The 11,421-nt window shown below is 40.0% G+C and overlaps 1 protein-coding gene across 1 annotated transcript; it reads left to right on the top strand.

Moving 5' to 3' along the window:
* Nucleotides 1-373: 373 nt before the first annotated feature.
* Nucleotides 374-4,005, top strand: LOC131401050 (zinc finger X-linked protein ZXDB). Its single transcript, XM_058535999.1, has one exon. It carries the CDS (start codon nt 445-447, stop codon nt 2,893-2,895), a length of 2,451 nt encoding a protein of 816 aa, XP_058391982.1. The 5' UTR covers nt 374-444; the 3' UTR covers nt 2,896-4,005.
* The last annotated feature ends 7,416 nt before the right edge of the window (nt 4,006-11,421 follow it).

Consider the following 11,421-nt stretch of genomic DNA (forward strand, 5'->3'; position numbering starts at 1 on the left):
GCCAGCCAATAAACAATTTTTAACACATGAAAAGTGCTAAGCACCATGCTTAGCACTGGGAGGGGCTGGGGGGTGTGTTTATTTTGGTATATACAGTGAGGTACAGATTTAAGTAGCACCATTTATTCCAGCACCATTTACCGAATGAACTGTCATTTCCCCATTACCTGGGAAGACCTCTTCGATTTCCTACTAATATTAACTGTGGAACTTACTTCTGCATACCAGGCTCTGCCTCTGGGCTTTCTATTCTGTCCCAGAGACCCAGTACCAGAATATTTAAATCACTGTGGCGTTAAACACGTTTTAATATCTGATAGGGCCAGTTTCTGCGCATTGCACATTTTTTTCTTCCCTTTCAGGAACGTGTTCGGGCCCGCGGCAGGGGGCGGGGTTGCGCCTCCTCCGCGGCTCTGGTTCCAGCGGAGCCTCACCGACGCGGAGATGGAAATCCCGAGGCTGCTCCCGGCTCGCGGGACGCGACAGGGCGGCGGCGCTGGCAGCTCCGCGGGCGGCGGCCGGGTCCACGAAGGTCTTGACCCGCGGGCTGGCCAGGCCCCCGCGCACCGCCTCCTGCTGCTCCGGGGCCCGCAAGATGGCGGGCCCGGGCGGCGGCGCCAGGAGGCCCGCGCGGCCTCACGGGGCCCTGGCCCGGGCCCGTTGGCGCCGAGGCCCGATCACGCTGGCGGCGGCGGCGGCGGCGGCGGCGGCGGCGGCGGCGGCGGCGACTTCTTCCTGGTGCTGCTGGACCCGGTGGGTGGCGACGTGGAGACCGCGGGTGCCGGCCAGGCCTCAGGGCCTGTATGGAGGGAGGAGGCCGAGCAGGGCTCACGGCTCCAGGGGGGCGAGAGCAGCGCGAACCCCACGGGCCACCCTGCGCTGGGCTCCCGTTGCCTGTCTGCAGTCCCCGCCCCTGCCCGGGCCCCGGCCCAGGCCCCTGCCCCGATCCCTGCCCCAGGCCTGGGCCCCGCCGCGGCCTTCGCGGGCACCGTCACTATCCACAACCAAAACCTGCTGTTGCGCTTCGAGAACGGCGTCCTCACCCTGGCCACGCCCCCGCCGCCAGCCTGGGAGCCTGGGGTCGCGCCTGCCCCGCAGCCGGGGGGTCTGATCGCCCCGCAAGCAGAGGTCCCGCACGCCGCGCAGCCCGGCGACTGCCCCGAGCTGCCGCCCGACCTCCTGCTGGCCGAGCCGGCCGAACCTGCGCCCGTCCCGCCGCCCGAGGAGGAGGCAGAGGGGCCGGCCGCCGCTGAGAGTCCCCGCGGGCCGCTGGGCCCGGGCCCGGGCGTGGTGCTGTACCTGTGTCCCGAGGCACAGTGCGGACAAACCTTCGCCAAGAAGCACCAGCTGAAGGTGCACCTGCTGACGCACAGCAGCAGCCAGGGCCAGCGGCCCTTCAAGTGCCCCCTGGGCGGCTGCGGCTGGACCTTCACCACGTCGTACAAACTCAAGAGGCACCTGCAGTCGCACGACAAACTCCGGCCATTTGGCTGCCCGGTGGAGGGCTGTGGCAAGAGCTTCACCACCGTGTATAACCTCAAGGCGCACATGAAGGGCCATGAACAGGAGAACGCGTTCAAATGCGAGGTGTGCGAGGAGAGCTTCCCCACGCAGGCCAAGCTCAGCGCACACCAGCGCAGCCACTTCGAGCCGGAGAGGCCCTACCAGTGCGCGTTTTCTGGCTGCAAGAAGACATTTATCACAGTGAGTGCCCTGTTTTCCCATAACCGTGCCCACTTCAGGGAACAGGAACTCTTTTCCTGCTCCTTTCCTGGCTGCAGCAAACAGTACGACAAAGCTTGTCGGCTGAAAATTCACCTGCGGAGCCACACCGGCGAGAGACCTTTCCTTTGTGATTTTGACGGCTGTGGCTGGAACTTCACCAGTATGTCCAAACTCTTAAGGCACAAAAGGAAGCACGACGATGACCGGAGGTTCATGTGTCCTGTGGAAGGCTGTGGGAAATCTTTCACGAGGGCCGAGCATCTGAAAGGCCACAGCATAACCCACCTGGGAACAAAGCCGTTTGTGTGCCCCGTGGAAGGCTGCTGTGCCAGGTTCTCTGCTCGAAGTAGCCTCTACATTCACTCCAAGAAGCACTTGCAGGATGTGGACACTTGGAAAAGCCGTTGCCCAGTCTCCACTTGTAATAAACTCTTCACATCCAAGCACAGCATGAAGACCCACATGGCCAAAAGGCACAACCTAGGCCAGGATCTCTTAGCTCAGTTAGAAGCTGCAAATTCTCTTACGCCCAGCAGTGAACTTGCCAGCCAGGGACAGAGGGATCTCAGCGATGCAGAGCTAGTGCCTCTCTTCTCTGACGTGCCTGGCAATAGTTCTGCTGCGGTGCTAGACACGGCATTGGTGAACTCTGGAATCTTGACTATTGATGTGGCTTCCGTGAGCTCAACTCTGGCAGGGAACCTTCCCGCTAATAATAATTCCTTAGGGCAGACTGTGGACCCTCGGGCCTTGATGGCCACCAGTGACCTTCCTCAAAGTCTGGATACCTCTCTCTTTTTTGGAACGACAGCCGCCGGTTTTCAGCAGAGCCCCTTAGAAATGGATGATGTCTCAAGTCTAAGTGCTGGGCCGTTGGGATCTCTGAGCTCTTTGGCTATGAAAAACTCGAGTCAAGACCCCCAAACTTTGACCCCCAGCAGTAAGCTAACAGTGGACACAGATGCTCTGACTCCTTCAAGCACCCTTTGTGAAAACAGTGTCTCAGATCTGCTGACGCCAACCAAAGCAGAATGGAACATACATCCTGACTCTGACTTCTTTGGACAGGAGGAAGAAACCCAGTTTGGATTCTCCAATGCAGCAGGAAACCATGGTTCTCAGAAAGAAACAGATCTTATCACAGTGACTGGCAGCTCCTTTTTGGTATGAACTAACTCTATTCATTCCCCGCCACATGGCTTACTTTTACTAATTACACTCAATTGTAAGGATATTCTGGACTAAACGTTTAAATGCAGTCATGACTTATAGGTTTGAAAAAGAACAGAGCCCTGGGCTACAAGTTTGGAGATTTAAATTCTGATCTTGAGTCTGGAACTGACAAGTTGTGTGACCCTGAGCAAGTCACTTCACCTATCTGAGCCTTAATTTCCTTATTTATAAAATGAGGTGGTTTGAGCAGATTGTTTCTAAGGTGTTTTCAGCTCTGTATTTTCATGATTTTGTGCTTTCTTGAAAATTTTAAGTTGTTTTACAATGATTAACTTTTCCATGTTCTTCTAATGCAATGAAAAGTATGTTGAGAGTTAATGATCAGAGACCATGGAACTGGTGTTTAACTTTAAAAATTTAATGAAAATTTTACATAATGCCAAAAAATTTCTAAAATCTAGTGGTAGAACTTAAAAGAAAAGAAAGCTGAAAATATGGATTGGTTCTTTTTACATGTTTATCTTTTAGCCTCTTTTTTGATGGAAGGCTCTGTTGTGGTAGAAAGTACCAGGGATTTGATGTGACTCAGACCCAGAAATACTGACTTTGTGGTATTGAATAAATGGCCTTAAATAAGTCATTTAGTCTCACTAAGCCTCAGTTTCCTAGCTCTAAAATGGTCATTGTAATGTACACATACCTGGTGCATCTTAGACTTCTTTTTCTATCCCCGTAGTTAGTTTTGGAGGGAAAATGTTATGTGTTTTGGCATGTTTTGGTGAATCTTTATCACCTTTCCTGCCCCTCTTATTCCCTCCTCAAAAAGGAGAATTTAGCATAATTTGATATCGCACTTGTGCAGGAAATAAAGGTACATGAGAGTTAAGAAGCGTGGAAGAGAATGTCTTAATTCCGCAGATTAAGAAGGATATTTTTTCCACACAATTCTTGTGTGACATTGCCCACATGTCCTTTAGACCAAATTATAGTATCTTTGCTCTGTATTCAAAGCCAGACCATAAAGTGACTATAGAACCTGTGGTTCCAAGAAAATCTGGGAATGGACCAAAGTGAGATTTTCTCCCCTCTGTGCCCATAGACACACACACACACCCCTATATATCAAATCTGATTCTCCTCTTCTGAGTTTCATGATTGCTTGTGTCTATGACCACTTGTTCTGTTCCACATTAACTGATGTCTGTTACCTTCTGCCAGCTCTGCTCTCTCTCCAACCTATTCTCTAGCATGTGCACACCAGTCCTTACCATGATCTCTTCTTTTTAAGTTTTATTTAGACAGGTCTTTTTCATGGTCACCATCTCTCAGCCATTCTCATTATGGCACATTTTTCAGTCACAATATTTACTGCAAGTCTGAGTGTGCACTAAGAAATGATTTTCTGGATTTAGATGTCAGTGTGTTTAGATATGAATCAAATGGTAACACGGATGTTTTATATAAGGTTTTAGTGAGACGTACTTCTTTTACTTTTCTAAAATTTTTCACCATGTAGTTGTACTAACAAACACTATTAGTTGCTCTGAAACATTCTAACCCAGTACTGTTTGCATGTAGATGTTTGTGGATAACAATTAGCATAGCACTTTAGCAGTACACTTTATAATTTGCCACTTTGAAATTCATCTGTACTGTCTTTTTAATTTTTAAATTGGTTGTACTCATTCAGTGAAAAAGCAAAAAGTATATAGAAATTTATAATTCAAAGAAATGTTTAGAATTTGATTGTTTCTAACCATTTAACAGTTCTCCCTCAGCACTTTGGAAAGATTTTAAGCCCGTTTTAGAAATGTGTTGTCATTAGTTAAGTCCTCTTAAATAGATTATTCTTCTTTTCTACAGATAGAAATGCAGAGGCCTGAGGTGAACACACAGGTCATAGGCATCTGTTAAGATATATAACCATAAAAATATTTTAAAATCCTATCACTTTGTTTCTTTAATCTCTCTGTCCTATTTTCTCCCACTGAAAACTATTATAAAATACACTTTTGTTATATTTTGTGGAATTGTTTAATGACAAATTTTACTTTTCTTGAAGATAAAAATCTTGTAATTGTTTATGGGCTCACATGGTTCCTTTCAGTTAATTTTTTCAAAAGATTTCTGTTTTAATACCATTTTCCAAGCACGATGGTGAAAATGGCATGAAATTACACTCATGAGTGTGACTACAAAATAGTGGTTACATTTCTATTAGTGTTGGCATAAATTTGCCATTTTTTAAAAAATAATGAGACATGACTGAATGTTATTTCATTTGCCTTTTGTGCATCTTCAGTCCTTGGTTTATTAAAATTTTGCCAATTGAAAACCCTCTAACAAAATGCTTTGCAGGGAGGTTTGCATCCACGGGACTCTGTTAATCATGTTCCTCATGAGTTAAAATATGTTAATCTTTACATTTTTACTGTTATCTCATTATTATGCAATTGAAAGCCTTGAGTAGTAGAAGTGAAGCTTGGTAGAATGTGAAGATCACTTTTCTTTGTGGATTAAATGCTTCATATTCTCATCCAGGAAAAATAAGAGAAGGTTTTGGTATAACAGTGTATTTATAACTATTCCTTGATTCCAGATAAAGCGTTGATTAACTCCCTGTCTGGGAATACTCATAATTCCTTAGTAACTACTGATATCAAACAGATCCACTCGATGATTTGGTAATAATAAAACCTAATTTAGATGCAGCTCACTCGAAATATGTGACAATTGAAATACAAGGTTGAACTGAAATTTATGTATATATTGCTTTTGAACAAAAGATTTAACAGTTTTTCTAAAAAGCAAAATATGTGTTGAAGATTTAGAGAACAGATTATTTAAGAACTTTGTTGGAACAGAACTACGTATAATAAAGCACTCATTACAAATGAATATTTTATATTTGTCAAATCTGAATTGATGCGGTCTTTGGTAACAGTTTTTAATCTAGGGACCTCATTGTATATATCAAGTTAATTTACTGACTGCATACAAAATACAAGGTAGAGTACTAGGGATACGCATAAGAAGAGTAAAATGAGAACCACATCTTAATTTTGGAGAGAGCATAGCAATTCACATTTTAAATGTTTCCAGCTAAACAATACCAGCAAACATGTTTTCAGACACGAAATTAATGGCTTGGAGGAAAAGGAGGTACAGTAGCTATACTTTAATGCATAGTTAGATTTAGTTATGTAGAGAGGAGAGTAGATAAGTTTTAACCAGAGAGAAAAGCACAAGGAAAGAATTCAAAATGGAATTGGCCACACAACTCTGTGAGCAACAGCCTAGCTTAAATGCAAGATTCATGTTTGGTAAATGCTGAGTGTTAGTGTTAGACTGCCAGTATGGAGCCAAACTCTGGAGAGCTACGAAAACCAATCACAGTGGGTAGGACTTTGTTCTGGAAATGAATAAGAGCCAATGAAGATATATAAGAAGGGAAGTCAAATGATGCATAAACAGAATATATAGAAAGTTTAATATAGTAGACATGTACAATGTGGATTTTATGGGGGATTTGATGGGGATTCTGTCTTGGCTCCCTCATATGTTCTCAGATTCACAATGTTTGCACTCATGTTTGCCCTTGCATATTTACAGGCCTCTTCAACCTCGTACAATACCCTCCCAGAATACTGTGCATCAAAATGAGCTATGTCACCTCTGTCTGACATTTTTTTCTTATTACCACTCTCTTCCCTACTATGGACATTAACAGATATTTTATGTGGAACTTAGTAATATAATAAAGCATTTCTCTATAATTTGGGGGTTGCAGCTTAGTCATTAATTTCAGTAGTTTCTCAATACAAACTTTGTTAGATCGAGTTTTACCTGTATTTTTCTCAGATTGAAAAAGACAGGATTAGGATTGTCCAAAACTAACTTTCATGTGACTTAGGGCTTCTTACTCATAATCTGCTCTGTCACTAGCTAACATGGTGTGGGGGTAACTCAGTCACAGGAATCACATTTTTTATCTACATAACCTAACATATTTTCTCCTTTTTATTGTTACCCTTACAATTAATGATGATAACTCAGAAGGAATGGAGTCCAAATAAAAAGAGAGAGTAAATAAGTAGCATAAGTAATCGCCTGGTGATTGCATTTTGTTTGATGGTGAGTTTGCTGGCCTGCATTCTCAACAGAACACTTTATCTCATTCTACTTTTCTGCTGACATTTATGGACCTGAAAAACATATTATCTGTCACTTGCCCTACAGAAAATAATTCAATATTTTAAACAAAGCAGATAATGATTCTTAAGAGCACTAATTAGGTATAAATCCCTTAATAATATCTCTTATTCATACCAGCTTATTAAGCAGCTGGTAATTATTGAGTGCCTACTCTGTGGGAGGCACTATGCGGTATAACACAAAAGTACATTTCATCAATTCATTCAAACATTTTTGAGCAAATATTTGACAAGTTCTGTCCTTGTGTTCATACACATTATGATCTAGACAGACAAAATCAAACACTGAAAAATAATATATAATCAAGTTCTAAGAGGTTACATTTTGGAATAATACAGATTTGAATAGAATAGCAGTTGTCATGCTCAGAGTATGGACTAAAAATTGTGATGAAGAAAAATTCAATGCACAGATCATCAAAAACTAGAAATTTCTAAGACTCCAAAATTGAATCTGGGATACAGGAATTAGGGAAAACTATCATAAATTAAAATTTAAACAGAATTTTGAGTGGTAGCTTTAATTATAGCAAAATCCTTTGGGAAATAAATTTTATATTATGCTTTATTTTTATTTATTCTAGATTAGAATCCTGGATGTGGCAAGCGTTGTATCTGAAAGTGATCTTTTGGAAATCATGTAAGACAAATATGTTATTTTCAAATGAGAAAACTATCATATAAATAAATGGGATTAAGCTAAATAAAATTTCCTTTCTTTATGTTAGACAGAAAAGCAAATTTTAATTTTCTGAAACAAAAAAAACAGGGACTTTAATTAGAAAGTAATTATTTCGTATAGGTATACTAGTTGAAAATAAAAGTGTATAAATCATATGTTCTTTAGGACTGAGAACTAGAATTTAGCATGGAGAATCCTGAGAATTCACCAATCATGTGGTGAAGGTCAGGGTAATCATCAAGCAAACATTTGAGATTCTGAATAAAATGTAACTACCTTAACACATTTATAAAGGGGAGCAAAGTCCAACATAGCAAAATAACTCTTTTTAGTGACAAGCAACACTAAGTTTCCAAGATACAAAACAATTACAAATGGAATCAAAAACAAAGACATTTCAACGCTCAGCCATTCTCACTTTGGGATCAAGCCAATAAATTATTAACCTTTATAAGGATCTATTTCCCTTTCCTGTTTACACATACAATAGAGGGATATAACTGCAGTATGAGACTACATTATGCTGAATGTGGAAGAAGGAAGCTGGTCACATGTCTGTTTGTGGGGAAATCAGCCAAAACAGAGAGCTGAAATGGAAATTCCACAAGCAATGACTCAGTGAATAGAGCAGCAGTTCATTCCAGGATAGTTCCAATTTTAGAATACATGTTGTTGGACGGAGACAGTATTTTTTTTCCTCCCAATTTCTGTTGACATTAGTTACTTAATGCTAAAAGTAGCACTTGGTGTTTCTAAGGAAATGCAACATTTTTCCCCTTAAAGTCTTCTTATGTTCCTGTGCTTCTTGGAGCTAATTATTATCTTATTGTTAATTATCAATATCAATAAGAACTGTATCAGATGCCATGACATACTAACAGAAAAAGAGATGTAATATATTTATTTTTTTTTGCCTCACTTTTCAAAATGTTGTTGATTAAGTAAAACTTCTTATTCTCTTGTTTTTAAATTTGAGGACTCACTTTCCCACTTGGGTATGTCACTGTCATTTATGTACTTAGAAAGCAATAGGACTTGAAGGCATTGTTAAATAAGCGTTTGCAAGTATAACTAGAAATTTGGCTATCTTGAAAATGGAGAAACCTAGGCTAGCTCTTTTACTTTCTGAGATAACAGAGATGGCTTATAGAAATTCATTGGGAAAAAAGATTCATTTCTGTTATTAAATCAGATTTTGTATTTATCAATCTTGCTGGTTAATCTTGTATATTTTACAGCATATTATGGTCCATTTTTAGAAGACTATCTACAGGATTGAGTCTTTAGATGAGACCTTAAAAATTTGGCTGACTTGTATTATATTTAATTTTGATACTAGGCATTGGATAGTCCTTTTCACTGTTAAATTTATGTACCAAATCTACTGAATATGGTAAAAAATCACTGCATAGAATCTTATTTGCAAATGATTCTGGCTGTCTTTACGGTATTAGTTTGGGGCAAAAAATTCCTCAAAGATAAAATGTTACCTGGATTTACAAAAATCATCAAAGATTCTTCCCCAAAACAGAAATGACAAAATAAAATTTAAACAACAACAACAAAAAGAGGTTAATTTGCTCTATAGCCGAGTGTTTTGCCTCTTCCTAAGTGTCTTTGGTTGACAACGTCTGGATAAAAGCACAATGGCAATTTTGAAACATGCTCAGTATTTTCCAGTTACAGTTAGCAATATAAAACCTTTAAATAGATGTTATTACAGCATTGGTCATCTGTCTGTTACCCTCTGGCTTTCAGAAGTTCCATGAAGATAGTAAGAAGTGAAGAGAAAAGTTTTTCAAATATAGGCCCTGCCTATGAAATGCCAAAATATGATCAAGTTAGATGCTGTTGGATTATTTTACATGACATATAATCTTAGTATTTGATGCTTTTTAACTATTTCTACTCCAAATATTCTTTAAGGTATTTTGAAACTAAATGTCAGTATTTGATTCATGTGATTAAAGTTGCTAATTTATTTTTTATTGGATTTTCCTTTGCAGGATTGATGGATTATTCAATTCAATAAGCATTCAGATAACAAGCTGTAGGTTATCAGTTTTGAGGCTGTGTTGTATATTTTAATCATTCCTTGCTTTAATTTTTAAGCTACCATATATTGAATTATAACTGGCTCTATGAAACATTTTATTTAAAAATTTATTATTTTTTATAATTTTTAATTGAAACATAACATGTAGTACAAACAGATCATAAGGATATAGCTCCATGAATTTTCACAAAGTGAATATGTCCATGTAACCACTACCCAGATCAAAAATAGAATACTACCAGGACCTCAAAGCTACCAGCCAGAACCAAATGTAAATATTATGTTGACTTCTAAAACCATAGATTAGGAGCTTTGTTGGGTTTTTATGTTTTTTCATTATTATTGAGATAAAATTGACATAACATAAAATTCACTATTTTAACCATCTTAAATTGTACAATTCAGTGGTTTTTAGTATATTCACAATGTTGTGGAACCATCACAACTATCTAATTCCAGAACATTTTCATCACCCCAAAAAGAAAGTCCATACTCATTAAGCAGCCATCCGCCATTCCTCTCATTCCCTGGAAACCACTGACTTACTTTCTGCATCTATGGATTTGCCTAGTCTGCATATTTCATATGAATAGAATTATACAATACGTGACCTTTTGTGTCTGGCTTTTTAAACAATATAATGTTTTCAATGTTCATCTATGTTGTAGTATGTATCAGTACTTCATTCTTTTTATGGCTGAATAATATTCCATTATATGAATATACCACATTTTGTTTATTTATTCATCAGTTGATGGACATTTGGGTTGTTTCCACTTTTTGGCTATTATGAATAATGCTGCTATGAACAGTTGTGTACAAGTTTTTGGGTAAGTATATTAAAACCATAGATTAGTTTGGATTATTTTTAAGATTTATGATGTGTGTTCTGTTTGTGTTTGACTAATTTTTCTCAACATTTTGTTTGTAAGTTTCAGCCATGCTTTCGCTAAATAACCAAGTTTATTATTTAGAAATTCTGCTTTTCATATAATTGCAGGATGCAATTTCACTAATCATTCTTCTACTGTGTAACATTTCCCAATAGCATATTCCTTATTTCTTCGTATGCCCTCACTTTGCAGTATCTTCCAAGTCCAGATTTCTACTAGCAGTTTATTAGCCCTCACCAGCAATGTCTTTACGTTCAGATTTGTATTGACAGTCTGTTCAAGGCAATATAAGCTTTTTCTGTCATGATCCTCTGTATTCCTCCAGCTTCTGACTACTGTCCAGTTCCATAGCCATTCCCACATTTTTAAGTATTTGTTGCAGTAACACTCTAATTCCAGGTGCCAAAATCTGCATTAGTTTTCTATTACTGCATAACAAATCACCAGAAACTTAGTGGCTTAAAATAATGTCTATTTAATATCTCAGTTTCTGTAGGTCAGAAGTCTGGGCATGGTGAAGCTGGGCTCTTTGCTCAGGGGTCATGAGACTGAAATCAAGGTGTCAGCCAGGGCTGTGATCTCATCTGAAGGTCAGGGTCCTCTTTCAGGTGTGTGTGTGAGTGTGTATGTGGGTGTGTGTTTCAGAATTCACTTCCTTGTGGTTGTAGACTGAGGTCC

Source organism: Diceros bicornis, chromosome X, assembly GCF_020826845.1.
Source record: "Diceros bicornis minor isolate mBicDic1 chromosome X, mDicBic1.mat.cur, whole genome shotgun sequence".
Taxonomy (NCBI): domain Eukaryota; kingdom Metazoa; phylum Chordata; class Mammalia; order Perissodactyla; family Rhinocerotidae; genus Diceros; species Diceros bicornis.

Bases quoted from the DNA above. Each gene is read 5' to 3' on its own strand.
- LOC131401050 (XM_058535999.1), top strand. From the start codon at position 445: ATGGAAATCCCGAGGCTGCTCCCGGCTCGCGGGACGCGACAGGGCGGC.